The 17,012-nt window shown below is 38.2% G+C and overlaps 2 protein-coding genes across 3 annotated transcripts in view; one reads left to right on the plus strand and one right to left on the minus strand.

The window, feature by feature from the left end:
• SMC5 (structural maintenance of chromosomes 5) overlaps nt 1-1,672 on the plus strand; it is a 47,016-nt gene extending 45,344 nt beyond the window's left edge. For both annotated transcript variants that reach the window (XM_058165595.1, XM_058165596.1), the window contains one exon: nt 883-1,672. In XM_058165595.1, coding sequence (XP_058021578.1) covers nt 883-1,011 — 129 coding nt within the window. In that variant the 3' untranslated portion in view covers nt 1,012-1,672. The remainder of the gene's footprint in view (nt 1-882) is intronic.
• A 5,057-nt stretch (nt 1,673-6,729) lies between these two features.
• The window catches only part of KLF9 (KLF transcription factor 9), a 32,000-nt gene continuing 21,717 nt past the window's right edge, over nt 6,730-17,012 (minus strand). The window contains exon 2 of the mRNA XM_058165597.1: nt 6,730-11,980. Within this exon, the coding sequence (XP_058021580.1) occupies nt 11,751-11,980 (230 nt within the window). The 3' untranslated portion in view covers nt 6,730-11,750. The remainder of the gene's footprint in view (nt 11,981-17,012) is intronic.

Raw genomic sequence — 17,012 nt, forward strand, 5'->3', positions numbered from 1 at the left:
TGAGATCCAGGCACTTTACAGCTGGTGGGCGTTTACGACCATTGGCAGTGTCCTGAGGTCATGTGATTTCCATTTATGTGTTTCACAACTGCTTCCAACAAGCAGAGTCAGTGGAAATGCTGGCAGTAACTACCTAACATACCCTAAAATACCCTAACAATTCTTCCCCGTGAATATATTAATAAACCATTATTATTAGTGTATTTGGAGAGGAGTTTTGGATAGTTTATATACAAACTGAAAGAAATTATCTTGTGAGAGGCTATACCCTCTATCAACTTCTTGCCAAATTTAGTGCTCGTTTTACTGATAGTCTTACGAATGTCCACGTATAATAATATTAGTTTCAAGCTATTTTGAAGCTTCTTTGTTTTCTGGCAAAAATTTTAGGAAACATATTTATTGATATTACTCCAATTTCTGTCTTTTTTAAATCTTAATAAAATCTTTTTTAACTCTTCCTAGCATTGCTTTAATTTTATTAACCTTTGGTTGTGCAGATATACTTTTCTCAATAAAGATAGCTCAACAATCAAGCTCAGAGAGCACCTCTCATATTTCTTTTTCTTTCTCCTTTATTTATATATTCTGTCAACAGCAAAAGATTTCTTGGCTCTAGCTGTTAATACAGTAGTGTTTATTTAATTGATTCAGCCCTGTAGTTGAAAGGGATTAATAGTAACAATAGTTCCCAATTTATTCTGCATATATTATTTTACCTAGCTAGCAATATTGTCTATATTTTTCATCCAAATAGAACAGCAATACCAGAGAAAAATGAAATGTAGCTGCTATGGAAAACATTTAGTATATGATAACTAATAATGATGTATGCTTGGTAAAAAATAAATAATAAGATACTTTTTTCTTGCTTATTAACAGCTGTTGCAGAATCTCAGTTATGGAGAAAAAATGACGGTATTATTGGTCTACAATGGATCATCTATGCTAGAATCAAGCAAGTGGGACTCAAAAGCTTTCTTTAGAAGGAGGCGGAGATTTCGGCAGTAAAATATATATTTCTTTTTGAAACTGAAAAGAAAAATATTTGGAAAGATCAAGAATGAATGTATTTCTTAAAAGCACAATTTCTCTCTTGTAAAAACCATTGATAGCCAATGTTTTATAAGACTAAAACACTAACCTTTTCTTTTATGCTTATTTTTCTCTGAAGAATTGGGGGATAAATTGATAAATTGAAAGGATATATTTTCTTATCAATGATCAATTATTTTAGATGAATTTGAAATGGAAATGTTCTGCCAGTTGTTCACAAGTTGGAAGCTTTAATTATATTTCTTACAATACGGCCTTATAAATACAGTCTTTGGATTAACTGGTAAACTGGTAGGTTCACCAAATCTGTTCAACAAAGATGTTTAACAGTTTTAAATATCTGCTCTATATAACTATGGAATACTGAACTATGAAAAATAGTCTTTCCAATTGTTGCTAAATTATGATAATTTCAAGCATTTCTGAAATATATAAAATATGCAGTGACTTTTTATCCTAATCTTAGAAGCAACCACTTGCTTGACTGGTAATTTTATACATGGTACCATTCTTACAGCATGGGACATACTTACATTTTGTTCCATGTGTTCGTCTTTTTTATAGGGAAAAATGCCAAATCTCTTTTTATATAATAAATATATATGGGAAATAGTAATTTATTTTCAGTTCTTTAACCCCAGTTTTTAAGACATTTCTGATAATCAAAAATATCCACTAATTATCTCGGTCTTCAAATCATTTTTGATTAGCATACCCAAAGCATATTTGTCAACAAGAGACATGAAATTGTCTTTGTGAACCTAAGGAGCAAGATTTGTCTCCAGTAGATAATATTATAGAGGAATGGGAGAAATGTGTAATTTCCATAATAATTGTTTAAACTGCATTTTAAAAGTATGAGAGACTAAATCCCATGAGACACTATGATTATTTAATTCTGAGTACATACATTTATTGTAATTTGAATGTTTAATGCAAGAATGCAATAAGTGCAGGGGTATGAGTATTCAACAGTATATACTTTATTGGGTTTAGTTAGTTACTTCTCAAGTCACCTCCTTACTTTTTATTTTCCTATTTACACACCCGGGGGGGGGGGGGGGAGAGAGAGAATTGCTGACAAATGTTTAAGAACTGGCTTTGCCTGCTCATTTCTGCAGACTGATCAACATGCTAAGTGCATTTGCTTAGCTCCACTCTCAACCACCTTGAGCTGGCTCTAGCACCCCATAGTATATATGATTCCTCCTTATAAAGTTACATTTTAAGCCATTAAGTTTGCAACTAGACCAAAACATTTGTTAACTATGAACTCTAGCTGCTCTTTTGTAGGTTTGTTTTTATCATTTTAATTATTATTTTTCCTGTATCAATGTGCAGGATTTCAGTTCACCTATTAAAAAAATTGGCCATCTATTTTTAAAAAATGTAAATATTAAAAGAAAGGCCTTTTAATTATATTTCTATCATTAGTGCAATAATTTCATACTGAGAGGCTAGGAGCACAGGGGCTGATAATGTTCCTTGTTTAAAACTATTGTTTTATGAAACTGACCAAAAAACCCGAAGATAACTAACTCTTTCTAGGAAAGTAAAGGAGAAAACTGTCCCTTGTCTCCCGACTAGTTAAATAGTAAGTATAGACGTTCCTAATCAGTTGGTTTTCGTTTGGGCTTAGGGACCAGACAGATATAGAATTCATATTTTTCTCCACTGTCACCTGATGTTGAGAACTTTTCTGTTTGCTTACATCACTTCCTTTTCCTGAAACTCTAGAGCGTTTATTACTCCCATTTGTAGACAGACATAGTGTCTCTTTGTATATAGCATTGTGTGTGCCCTTGCAACATGTATGAGCTACAGTGTTCTTTCATCATGCAGCTCAGTAACGTATCTGTTGAGAGGAGTTAACAATGAGCCAAGTTGCTGAAGATAGTGTAACTGTAAGTATCTGATGAGGGCTGCCGAACCAGAGGTTTAACAAGGAACCTCATGTTCATTTTAAATTATGTGGCAAAATTAAGAATGCTTACAGCAACCAAGAGTAGTTTTTGAAGGTGCAGGGAAAGAATTTGAATTAGGTTGATTTCAGTTCTCTTACTTGAATTGCTGTGCCCATAAGTGTTTGACTTCTACATGTATAGGTTTTCCTTAATATTGAACTGACTCTAGTTTACCACCAGAGGCCACTCTAATACCATCTGTGGGAGATCTGCTTTGCCATGTGGACTTGGAAGGTTTTAAAGGAAGCGTGTGGTGGGAGGAGGGCGGGTAAATGCCCTCAACTTTCAAAATGAAAGGAAGATCTCTTCCATTTGAAAACGATTTGGACTGCACTTCTCTATAGCAAGTGTCTGTTGGCTGCGGGGAATGTAGACCAATTATATCAATGGTGGCCACTTCTGGAAATCTGAGCCAGGAAAGAAAAGAAAAAAAAAAGGAAGGAAACACTGGTCCTGTGGAAATAGTAATATCACCAAGAGTTGCTAAATTGCAGATAAGATAGAAGCTGGATTACATCAACACTTTGAACTTCTGGAAAGATGCTTATCTTTCTGCTTGAAATGTTGACTGATTTACTTGTTTACAACTTCAGAGAAGGAATGGGGTTCTAGCTGTTTGGATGGAGAGAGTTGCAAATAGGTTTGCAGGTAATGAGTTCAACAATAGTCTGTAAAATAACCTAATTAGTCTTTGCAATGTTGGGCAACATTTTGCCATCCAGGTGTCATTGAAGTACAATTCCCATATTCCTTTACCATTGAGCATGTTGGCTGGAATTGCAGGGAATTGTACTTGTACATCCAGAAAAGTACTAAAAATTGCATGACCTAAGCTTATGATTTCCTGTCATGGTCTACAGCAGGGCTGTCAAACTCATGGTCTGGGTGTGTCACATGCTGGCCATACCTACGCCCCGTTTAGCAAAGGAAAAGTTGCAATACATCATATGACAATGCCACAGCACCCTTAGTCTACAGTATGTGGTGTTTATAGTCATTCCCAACTTCATATACCACTGTAATTCTCAGCTAACGGATCTAACATATTTGGAGGAGCTGAAATTAGGAAAGGTTGCCGTAAAGTGACATCCTCTTGTGCAGTCATTGTGTTTTACTCGGCAAACTTTTGCATCCTTGTTTTTTGCCATTATATACAAAGTTATTCCAGCTGGATGCACTTATACCCCAAAAAATCAAGGAGTTCTTTTTACAGTATTAACACACACAACCTTACATTTCACATTATATGAGGAACATATATATGAATTAAATAAGCTAGATTTTAGGCGTAGGCACTTGAAATCATTCTTTGTACATTATCTGAAGCTGCAGTGTTTAGGCTGGGAGGCCATAGACATTCTTTTAAAAAATCAATATTTTAGAGGTACATGTGAGTGGATTCTTTTAATGCAATAGAGCTTATTTCTGAGTAAATAACCACAGGGTTTCTGTAAGGCTCAGAAGGATGCTGATTTCTCCATATTGTCCTGTTGACTTTCTTGATGCTTAAGTGTTAAAATTCTTGCTTTATGGCTAGGATTATTTTTAATGTTAAGTTTATATGGCAATATTCATGGACTTACTCTCTGACTTGCAATCTGTTTTGTGGGTAATGGAAGAAGGCTCAGGAACAAATAAAAAACAAATATCCTTTGAATGGACAATCTGAGTTATGTTGGGAAAGGGCTGAAAAAAAGTGTGATCTGTTTGTATAATATAAAAATATGAAGGCATTAAAGCAAAATTTAAAATATTAAACAAGAATGAATATTTGGTGTTGCTAGTACTGAAAACATCTAAAGTAATGTAATAATAGATTTTAAAAGTGTTGGTTTAATATCCATTTTTTCCTTCAGGGCCAGTCCTATTTGTTCTGATAGGAAAACACTTACTGAAGTTGAAAGTACTGTTGATAAGTTGTTATCTCATGGGCTGTTCCCAGCATTCTTTACCCCTCTAGAATATAATCAGACTAATCAGATTTTTCCTGCAAGGATCCCGAATACTAGAATAAATTAGATACTACAGAATATTAACGTTTGAGTTAAATATTCCATCTGGAAATTAACAATTTATCTTTGTTCACTTTTTCAAGACCATGAAAAGAATTCTCAAGGTCCAGATAGAAGGTTTTTCCATCTGCATTTCTAAAAGGTTCCTGGAAAACATTCCTGGAAAAAAGAACTTTATTAGATACATTAGTTTTCACTAAATAATCTGAATCTACGTAGGACCAAATTTGATTTTTTTAGCATGAAGAAAGAGAATGGGTGCTGTTAGCCTAAAGTGAAATGTACTTATTTCCCTTAATACAAACCCAAAATAAATGTCAAAAAATGGGCAAAAAAGTTCCAGGCTAGTAACAACACAGGATCACCCCAACTATCCATCATGGCCATTTCTCCTATCTCCCAAAGGTCATGCTGGTTGCTGGCTAGGAAACTAGGAGAGTTGGGCTAATACTTCCGGAAGGCCCTAGATTTGGAGCCTTGACTTTGCAAAACATATGATCAAAAGTAACAAACAAAGCAGAGTATGTCACAATAGCTATTTACATATGTGACATAAAGAATTATCACTTAATTTGATTATTTCTTCAATGTATACATGCCTCTGTACCCATAGGGAACTCAAAGTGAGCAATGGTATGAAATAAAATAGCACAAGAAGATGACACAGGAGACAAAGTCTGCACCTTTTCCTATGATGAGGTTACAATTGGGAGAGGACTTTTCTTAAATCTGGTGTTGAAGTTCAAAGTTCATCTTTGGCATTTCTGCCCTATCGAAACAGCATCCTGTTGTTGCAAACTTGCATGAGAACCCCTGAAAAATAAGAACTCAGAAAGTAAGACTAGAAAATAAATGACTCATCTTGGCACACACTCCTTTTTCTGTGTGTCAGACAGAACAGCCAGCACATCAGAGAAGATGGGAAGGAACAAACCAACACTGTTTCACATTTAATGCAATCCAAATGCATGCTGACTTTTACAAATACAACTTGGAAGTGAGGGTTAGTTCTGGACTAGTTGATCTACTTTGAGGATTGAGTTGGCGAGTTGGGGTGGAAGGATTGTTGTCAAGGCATTGCCTTTGCACCTACCTTGACTTTGGTAACATGCTGCTGCATCAATAAAATACTTTGACCAACTGAGGCTTTCAGATAAGATGTGTAGCATGTGGGAAGATCTTGAAAGCTTATGCAAAGTGTTCAAAATAAGAACTGCTCCTTGGGTTCTGTGTGCAACTACCAAAATCTTTATCCTAGCAGAATGAAAACAAGGCTGCTGCCTTCTAGGCACCATTGTTTTCTTACTGCAATTCAAAATACTGATCTTGAAAACCCAGTATCATTCAGAGGGCCCTGGAATCTCTTGAGTTGAGAGCTACTTAAAGGGCTCTTCCTACACCTCCGTAGTCAAGATGGGGAAATTGCAGAAAGAGCTTTGATACTTGCACTTCCCAGATTCTGCAACAGATTTATCAAAAGCTTGTTAGCAAGTGCCAGGAACTAAGGGCAAGGATGAAGAATCTGGGGACTTCCAGATGTTGATATCCAAACCCATAAATTCTTCTGTGTGGCCAATTGCAAGGATGGTGAGAATTGTACTCCAAATACCTAGAGCTGAAGTGTCCAACCTTTAAGACTTATGGATTTTACTTTCATCAGATTTAACTCTGGTCTACTGGTCTTAAAGTTGCTAAGATTGGACATCCCTAATCTAGATAGTCAATATTTTCCTGAACCTGTGTGTGTGTGTGTGTGTTCTGACATATTAAACCTGCCTTCTTAAAACATTGGGATGTTTTAACTATAAGCTTAATTATATGATTTTTGTTTCTTTCCTGCTTCACCATTTTTTTTAACCTTTTAAAAAAGTTAGTCCATCTTGCAGTTCTGCTATTTTAATTGCTTGTTTTACTTTTATCTGTCTAAATCAGCTTTGCCCAACATAATGGCCTCTCTGTATATTGAATTTCAACTCCAAAGGCTTTAAGTGACTGAAAGATTAAGGAGTTGTCTTGCTGATCTGGAAGAATCAAAATGGGGAAAGCAATTCAACTCCTTTGTTAATAGATATTTTGTCTCATTGTTTTCTGTACTATCCAATTTTGAGCAATCAAACTCATACAAATCATCCCAAGCAACTTTTCCATTTTGTTTCATTTTATTTTTTTTTAAGTATTTGGACATTTTTATATACATATGTACAAAAACACCTATTCCTACTTTTTTCTTTTTCTTTTTTTTTTTTTTACAATTTCATATGATTTACAAAACAGGACAGCAAAATAACTTAGAAAGGATACGAATACTGTACAAAAATAAAATGGATTAAACTTGTAAAGATTGGTATTTTACAGTGTTACAGATTTGTTAACCTGCAATAAAACAGCATTTGAAAAGTATGTCTGGTGCATACTGGGCTAAGTCCATCAACAAACAGGAGAGACCTGTATAGAAGTCATCAAAATTGTTCACAAAAGATGTTGTATAGCTATAGTTTAAAGCCATGGCTTCTCTAGGAAGGTCTTTCTGAATGGAGGAGAGGAGCTGCATTCACGTCAGCACTCTTTTTGAGAATTTCCAGAGTGGCCTGGCAAAGAAGTTCACTAAGAACTTGATTTTTCCTTCTTGTCAACACCTGCTGTAGCCTCTTCTCAAATTCCAATTTGCTAAAAGATTGCAACCTATTTCACTGCGCTGTCAAGTAAAAGTCACTGCTTACTCTTACACCAAATCTGACAAACTTGTCCGATTTTATTTTGTTAGTGGTTAATAAACTTTGGGTAGTTTCTGATGTTACTTTTGGAAGACTCCTAAAAAGCATATTTTACATCCCGTTGCTTACCAGATTTATTTGAAAGCAAGTTTCATTCATTTGAAGGAACACGGCTTTCAAGTAAGCATGCCAAGATTAAAACCCAAAGAAACATTCCCTGCTTCTGAGAGTAACCTCATGAAACTCCTGGATGCTTGAGCCGTACATCTCTTTTCTGGGGCACAGCCATGGGAGTTACATTTCCCACATAAAAACATTTTAATGATTATAGTGCAGCTTGGTGCAGTTGTCAGCAAACAGGGTTGAAGAAATCCTTGCTTCTGCGGCAAAGTGCAAAGAGTTTGCTGGGACAAGGATCTATACTATACATGCTTAATCCTGCTCAGTTGCCCTTCAAATTACCAACTGATTCAGCCTGAGGAAGAGATTTGTTTGGGAAGAAGAAAACAGTGAATGGGTAAGAATTAAGCACCTTATTTTTCCTTTTGCCCCAACAACTGCTAATCGGGTGTCTTACATTGACTTATGCAACAGACTAATCATGCCCAAGATGCTCAACCCTGTTTGCTGTTGAATGCCAAACCAGCCCTTTAAGACCTGGCTATGCACACATTGTCTAAAACTAATACAGGAAGCAGGCCAGTGTCAATCGGTAGCCTAACTATTGGTATGCATGACAGCCCCAATTAAAAGTTATCATGGCAGTTACTTCCCCTGCGTCATAGTTGGAGAAACTGGTGGCTGTTTGCAGAAAGTGGTTGATGTGGTATGTTTACTGGTTACCAAGCCAGAAGGTTTATCATCTCTCAATGCACATTAGTGGAGGCATCCACAGTAGCATATAATGGGTTTACCTACATGTCAGTCAACCTACTTACTGCAAACTCGTGGCCACTCCAATACTAGAAATAACACACCAGGATTGTGCACACCTCATTGTGATGACCAGAATATCACAAAGGTGAATCCCAAATGTATTGGGGAGTCACTCTTTTTTATAGCTGGAAGAGCCGTTAAGAAAATCAACCTAGTTGTCGTTTTATACATCCTATGGTTGGATTTGTCCATAAGAATCCTTTTAGGAATGAAAGGAGCAATTCCTATGATTTGTTGTTCAAATAATATATGCTGCCAAATTAGGTCACGGCAAAGTATTCTGCAAATGGTTTGGCTGTTGTGGTGAAGGCAAAGCCATCATTTCTATACCCTGACCTGAAGTCCACAAGGGAGCAACATGAATAGCACCATTTGGCCGTCTAGGACTTTCCAGCCCAAGGGACCAACTTAGAACCTTTGGGTGGACTAGTGGTGGCCGCGTGTCGTATGAGATCAAGTCCACAGCTGTCAGGAGACAGGCAATGCCCTAACCACCATTTCACCAAACCTAATTATTCTCATCTGCCTTTGTGACCTGATAAGGAGGGTGCCATTTAAGTGCCTGTGGCTTGCTTGTACAAAAGGTGAAATAACAGCATTCGGCTTTTGGGCTCTCTTGCTAAAACTGCACTTGTCCTACCGAAAGCAACAGTAAAGATCTGGCAAACTGTTTAGTAGGACTCAGACTAGAGCTTAGGCTCTGGAGGATTTGTTTCATACAGATAGGGAGGACGATTGGAATAGTATCACATTGCGAGCTGCTGACCAACCACATAGTCCTCACCCTTATTAAACAAGGCAGCATTAACAGTACTGATAAAAGCAGAATACTTTTTTTTTTAAAACACTAGAGCAATAGAAAGAGCCAGGCTACCTATTTTTATAAGGAAGAACAAACATCCCTACAATTTATTTTGGACACCAGAAATTAATTTTGGTTTATCATAAAACAAACATTTCAAGAAGTTGAAACGGAGGTAGAAAGTGTGCTTGGTTTCCTGACATGTCTTCACTGAAGAACACTCGTTCCTTTTTGCTTCTGAAATGCCATTAAGTTGTTCATTGCCCCAACACCTTTATTTAAAAGCTGTTCTTTTCGCATAGACAGGTTTTATAATGAGCCACACAGGTAAAAATGCTTGATGCATACTGAGTTCTAGTGCTGGAAGCCACAGACAATTGTAGAATACTCTACTCTCTGAGATGTTTTATTTTATTTTTCTAGGAAGCTAGCTTTCTATCGGATGAAACAAGAACAAGATACTGTCATAGCAGGTATACTTTACAAGGTCGTATGTACAGATTCTTTACAAAGTTGGGCAAACCGATCCAGGTGTAATCCCTCCGGCTACCGTGTGATTTCCTCACCCACAAAGTTAGCCCTACGTAGAACAGTTGCACCACTCCTTCCGTCATGAGAAAGAAGAGTCAAGGACAGAGGGGGCAGGAGGGAAGTCTGTAAACATGATTCTCCATCACCACGAGGGATGGGGGAAGGAATGTCCAGGGATTACAACCTTCGTAAGGTTCATGCTTTTGACATTAACAAAGATGACACAGCTTGGCTAGATGCAAGAGCTTTTCTCCAATGTGGATGGTGCCTCTGTTCCGAAGAGCAAACCGTAGCATTTGAAACCGATGAAATATTGCCATTATCGTTAACTGTATCAAGCCTGATACGGAGGATTGAGATTGCAAGGTACGTAGTGGTGAGGCTATGTCGTGAAAGGTATTTCGACACACCTCCTGCATCCGAGTCTGAATTCCGACTTGCAGTTAGTTTGGTTGTTATTCCCCAGACTCTGTACAACAGCTGCAATTTATGAAAAAGAAGACTGTTAAAAAGTAGTTTAAAAAAATTAGTGTTAGTTGCCTTCGTCCACATAAGAGAATGTTCTGTCGGAGAAAATAAAATAAGAAAAAGGTTCTCTACCGACTCCAGATGCGCATAGTTCCGTTAGCTGAGACAGAATTCTGGCGAGAGGTGAAGAAAATGCACCATTGAGAAAAAGAGTCGTAAGAGAGAGAAAAAAAACTTCTATAAAAGTGGTAGCTTATCAAGATGGTTGCTGCTGTTACGCATTCATTCCAACAAAACCCAGCAGAATAAAGCACTGGTAGTGGTATTCATATTGTACAGTACAGTATATGGTTGCTTTTCAGATGAAAGTCTAGGAACAGCTAAAGGAGAAAAAAATAGTCTCATACTTCTGCCACATTTCTTTGCATGATTTAGGTTGCATTGTTTCTTTTCTACATGGCAAAGAATAGCCTCTTGTGTGTGATGCCAGCTGATTTCTTGTTTTCCTTTTGGTTTCATAATTGGTTTCTGTGCATGTTTCCACCGGGAGAAAAAAAAGAGCAGCTCAAAAAGGATAACTTGGTGAAAAGTACAGTTTCCTTCCACCAGTCTGGTACTGTGAACGATGAATTTTTTTTTTTCTTAACAGTCTTGAACAGGGTGGACCACTGAGAGAGAAATGTGAAATTCCATCTATCATGTGCTACGATGTTTTTGTTTCGCTTTACTTCAAAAATACTTAAGTGAGTTGGAAAGTGGTTTCACTAAACTGGATTTTTTTGTTTGTTTTTTTGTTTTGTTTTAAAATACAAGCAGCATTACATTAGTCAACAAAACATCTCCATGACACAGCAATCACAAAGAGCTTGGAATCACTACTGTGGTGTCACAGGTCAAATCACCCAGTCACATATAATTATATACAGATGTGTGTGTGTGTGTCTGTGTTCACACACATGCACCCCACACACCAGTGTTGATTCTTTAAACTATAAAAAGTTGCATTATTTCTGCTGATCCCCATACAGCCCCCACCCCACTCCCCACGCCCACCCAACAGCCACTGGTTTAAGACTGTGGTTGGTAGCACAGCAGGGTGGACAGAACAAAAAAATGTTAATCTTTAAATTTCCAGCTACATGTGCTTTAAAAATGCAAGTTGGGGGGGGGATTTTACTGTACAGTGGTGGACATATTTGTGCTGATCCATTCTGCTTTTTTCACTGATGGCCATCTCCCCACCCTCACCCCGGTTGTAGTCTTTCCTTCAAAAGGAGGCAGAGCTGGTCTTTTTAGATCGCTTGATCATGCTAGGGTGAAACTCAGTATGGCGACGGGCATGCTTGGTCAGATGGTCGCTCCGCATGAACCGCTTCTCACAAAGTGGGCATCGAAACTGCTTCTCCCCAGTGTGGGTTCGGTAGTGCCTTGTTAGCTCATCAGAGCGAGAGAACTTTTTAAGGCACTCTGGCCATGTACAAGGAAAAGGTCGTTCGCCTGAAGGAAGACAAAAAGGGAGAGGAGTGAGATGTGATTGATTCAAAACATACGGAAAGAGTTCAGCCCAGGAGGAATGTCACAGGCACAGTGAAAGAAAGAAGAAAGTGTCCCACAAATTACTGCTCAGGGCTTGCATAATGCTACAGTAAGTACCACAACTCTATAAGTCTACAGAGATTCTCAGTCATCCAGGTCATGGTTGTCCCAAAGGTGCTTTTTCAGGAGGCAGCTGGATTTTCTTGTTTTTTTCTTTTGAAGACATTTCGCTTCTGGCCCAATTTATCTGATAAACCTCCAAGTGCTTCAACAACCCTCTAAAAGGATGCAAATGACCAGCTGTCTGCAAGGAACATGAACATAAATCCTTCCATTCCCCACTATCCTGTCAGAGCTGAAGAAGCTTCTTGAGAAGTGAAAGTTTCTTTTGAAAGTATTCAAAAGAAAAAAATAAGGAAGTCCAGTTGCTTCCTGAAAAAGCACTGTGGTGGGTTGCTCCTGGTTCTGTCTGGTTCTTTCGAACTGGTAGTAAAAGTGGCGGGAGGCTCCACCCAGACGTCATAATGGACGATCTGCGCATATGCAGAAGATCCGCGCTCCCATTGTGAACCGGTAGTAAAGGTAAGTAGAACCCATCCCTGGTCATAAGTCAATATTACCACTAAAAACTCAGTTGAGACTACTGAATCCAACATATTCTGTACTCCAATTCTAATCCTACATCCCAAGCAATATTATCTTCATGCAGAACAGTTGTCCACTCCATTGATCAGAGATTCTTAAGTATCAATATTAAAAGAATGAATTACACCACTGAGTAACTGCCTTTCCCATCCATATTTAGACCCTAACTTTTAGCGGATACAGAACACAATCTTTTGTGTGCTTAGGTTTAACAATGGTGAGGTGGCACATATATTTCTGTTATTAAGCAGCACCAAATGCTAACCCTTTGCCATCTTTTTACCAGACCACCAAAAAAGAAAAAGAGGAAAGAGACCGACCAGATCAAAAAAAAAAAAAAGGGAGGGGGGGCGGAAAGTGGAAAAAGGCAGCAGCATTAAGTTGGTAAAGGAAAAAAAGCATGTTTAAACCATACTGTTTATGGTATTCCATTATTTTATTATTTTACTATCCATAGAGATGAAATCCTGAATAGTGAGCTACAGAGTTTTCACAATGCAATAGTTTTGAGCTGTACAGTAAGATATGAGAAACAAAGGATTATTTTGAAATAGTTTTCTGTAAAACAACTTTCCTAAGTTTTCCTTTTACTATTTACTTGAGTCTAAAGGCAATGTGTCCCATTAAGTTATTTTGAAGGCAGGCTGACGGCAACAGAAAATATGGGAACAGTTTTTCGGAAGAAGTATGACTAAACAGCATATTTGGGCTCTCCAGTGATGAGGTCTTCCTGACTTGAAGTATTGCTGGAATGTCCACTAAAGAAAAAGGTTTTCTGGTTTTGCATAAGATTTCAAGCACTACCAAACAGCTATGTCTTCCATGTCTCCTGTGTAAGAAATATTTCACAAACTGCGTTCTATTAAAACCAGGTCAGCTTGCAAATTCGAGAAATCTTGTTCAAAGACCAGCCAAATGATTCAGTTGGCAGCGTGCTATAACTTTAAAAACTGTTTCAGGAAATGCTGCTGAAGCCAATGTACAGGCCTGTTTAACACAGAGGTGTGGACCATTGACATTCCCCTAAAGGAAAGCTGACAATAAAAATTAAATGTGCATTGGTAATTAAATGTGCATTGGTATGTGGCTGATGTAAGGCATTACGTGTAACTCTTTGCACACACCCCTGGGCTAAAATGCCTCATTCAACAGTGGATCTGCTTTTCAAAACTATACGTGATAAGTGTTGCTTTCACAAGTAAACCTATAAGTAGACATCCTATAGGTGACTGACAGTAATTCTCCCATTGTGACACTGTTTGCATGGGGCATTGTGATAGTTATCTGAAACCACAGATGCAATTGCTAATGGCAAAATCCACCATGCATATCCTTCCACATCCTACTGGTTTTTATTATTTCAGGGCCCATCGAAACATATATATATATATATATATGTTCCCAAATCCCTGCCAAGATGAATGGCATTCGTTGTTAGAAGAGGAATGGAATGTTGGTCAGAACACTATTTATTGCAAAGCTTTCAGAGTATTTCATTCGAACATTTGCAAGTGGGTAGGAATCCAGGAAAGCAAACAAGGAGAGCTTTAGTTTTCTATGAATCATCTTTACAAGTGCATGCCAATGTACTTCCCCTCTTCTTTTCCATGTGTAAAAGCAGCTTGTATGATGTGATTATTTTTGTATGTAGATGACTGCTAAAATCCCTTGCTTGACAATCTTAATAAAGTGTAACTGTGAAGAACATTTTTTTTTCTTAAAAGGGCCTGAAGTCCAAAATAAGAAGGAAAAAAAATAACTTAAGTCTCTCTTTTTGTATAGGTGATTTGTTTATGAAAGCAGACCCCCTCCAATCACCCTCAATATGTCAGAAAAGATTAAAAGTAAAGGTTTCCTGTCCAGTCATGTCCAGTTCTAAGGCTCAGTCGTCAGCTCTGTTTTATTGGCCAAGGGAACCAACCTTGTCCGAAGACATTTGCCATGGTCGTGGGGGCGACATGGCTATACACCAAAGGTGCACGGATCATTGTTACCTTCCCACCAAAGTGGTACCTATTAATCTACTCACATGTGCATGCTTTCGAACTGCTAGGTGGGCAGGAGCTGGGGCAGGATCAGGAGCTCACTCCATTGCTCGGATCTCGAACCCAGACTGTCATTTTTCCAGCTGACAAGCTCAGCATCTTTAACTGCTGGACCATTGTGGTCCCCACCCCACCCCCGAAAAGACTATTGTGACTGAAAATCGATCTCCAACATTATCAAAGCAAACCATATACAACAGGGGTCCCCAACCTTGGCAACTTTAAGCCTGGAGGACTTCAACTCCCAGAATACCCCAGCCAGCTGGCTGGGGAATTCTGGGAGTTGAAGTCCACCAGGCTTAAAGTTGCCAAGGTTGGGGACCCCTGATATACAACTAATCACATACACTAAGAAAGTCATTTACCTTAAGCAAATAGTCATAGGGTTTGTTTTTTTCTCAAGAGATACTAATATCCATGTTAGGGATCTATAACGATGACCTAACCTCCAAGATATTCATACACACTTACTGTCCCTGAAGTTTTTCAAATCAAGTGGCGAGCACAACATTTCAGTGGAAGTCTTAAAGAGAGAAACAAACAGAATGTACACACGAGGACACAGATGCTGGACTGTCTGATCTGGTTCCCAGACAGGGTGTTTGTGCTTTGCCAGAATTCCCCGGCTATAACTGCAAACAGACCCGACCATAGCATATATAGGTGTTTCAATGTGATTACAGGTTGTCCTCAATTATCAGCCATTCATTCACAGCAAAAATTTGAAGTTACAATGGCCCTAGAAAAGGAGATTTATGACTGGTCCTTGAAGGTGCAGCCATTACAGTATCCCTATAGTCACATTAGCACAATTTGAGCACTTGGAACCTGGGTGCATTTTATGATGGTCGCAGCTTCCCATGATCACATAATCACCCTTTGCAACCTTCACAGCTGGCTTCCGACAAGCAAAGTCAATGGAGAAGCTGGCAGGAAGTTGCAAGTCTTGGTCATGTGACATCACACTTAATAAACTGGTGATTTGCTTAAATAACCAGAGCAGAAATTGTAACTCAACACGTTCACATCACATCTCACATTACAACTATATCACTTAGCAATGAAACTGCTGGTCTTAACTACTGTGCAGTCAGTAAGTGAGGACCACCAATAATGGAAAGGCGAATCTATTTAAAAGGAATCCTGCATACGGCTGCAGCTTTTGATAAGCTCCGGGGTATGCAGGAGACTTCACTTGCAGCTCGGAATCCCTGTAGCCAAGGATAACCTATGTGGACCTATATGATCACTTCTACTAAAAATCTCTGGGATAAAAGCTTCATTTTCCTTCAAAAAAAGCCATAATACAAAAGTGGATTATTAGAAATCCAGGTATTGCACCAGTCATCAAGCTTGAATATAGTCTTTGATTGGAGAACGTTGCCAACTACGTCAAGATATTGATGCTTTTACTCTTGAATGAAGTAGTAAATGGTGATACAGATACTAATTATTCAGTCTTGAGAATGACTCACTAGTATCCCAATAATGTTCTCATTTAAACTCACTGGGGGGGGAAATAGAAGTTGTTTTATTAAGCTTGAGTATGGAACATAGGAAAGAATACTGTACCATTTATTCATAAATAAACTGAGCCACATAGCCACTTTGCCATATGAGCTAATGAAGTAGGAGAGATAGACAGATGCAAACTTATTATCTGTAAGTTTAAGGGAGTGAATCAGAGCGATCAGCTCCCAAACCTGAGCACTTTCTCCCAAAGGGTGTGTATTCTCAATAGCATAATAATGAAGTCTTCCAAAACAGACAAGAGTCTCATAAAATGTCAAGTGGTTGAGCCCTCTCTCCTCCCGGATCTAACCACAATAACATAATGAGATGAAAAATGATCAGGTTTGTTCTGGACTTGGAAAGCTAAACTAAAAAAAAAAAAAAAAGGGGGGGGGGAGAGAGGATAGAAACAAAAAGAAAGGAACTGAATCCACAGCATTGCTTGAGACAATGAAGGAGAGAAGAGAATCCTGCTAGTTCAACTTGGATAAAACATGAAAAGGGTCAGCCAAGTCTTGGACCACCTATTGCACAGCAAGAATGAAGCTGTAACTCCAAATCCTTCAGCAGGTCCTTCCTTGAGGTTTCATGTGTCACCAATGGGAGTTATTACATTGATTCAGTGATCAACATTTCTGCAGCACTTCATCCATCTGCAGACTATGTTTTTAGTAGCTACTGCAAGCAAGCAGCAAGATGATGCTTCATCTCAAACTAAGTATCATTAATTTATAAAATGGGAAGACAGTGATTGGTAGTGACTTTTTGAGATTTGTGGGAGATTTCTGTTG

Source organism: Ahaetulla prasina, chromosome 2 (genome assembly GCF_028640845.1).
Source record: "Ahaetulla prasina isolate Xishuangbanna chromosome 2, ASM2864084v1, whole genome shotgun sequence".
NCBI lineage: Eukaryota > Metazoa > Chordata > Lepidosauria > Squamata > Colubridae > Ahaetulla > Ahaetulla prasina.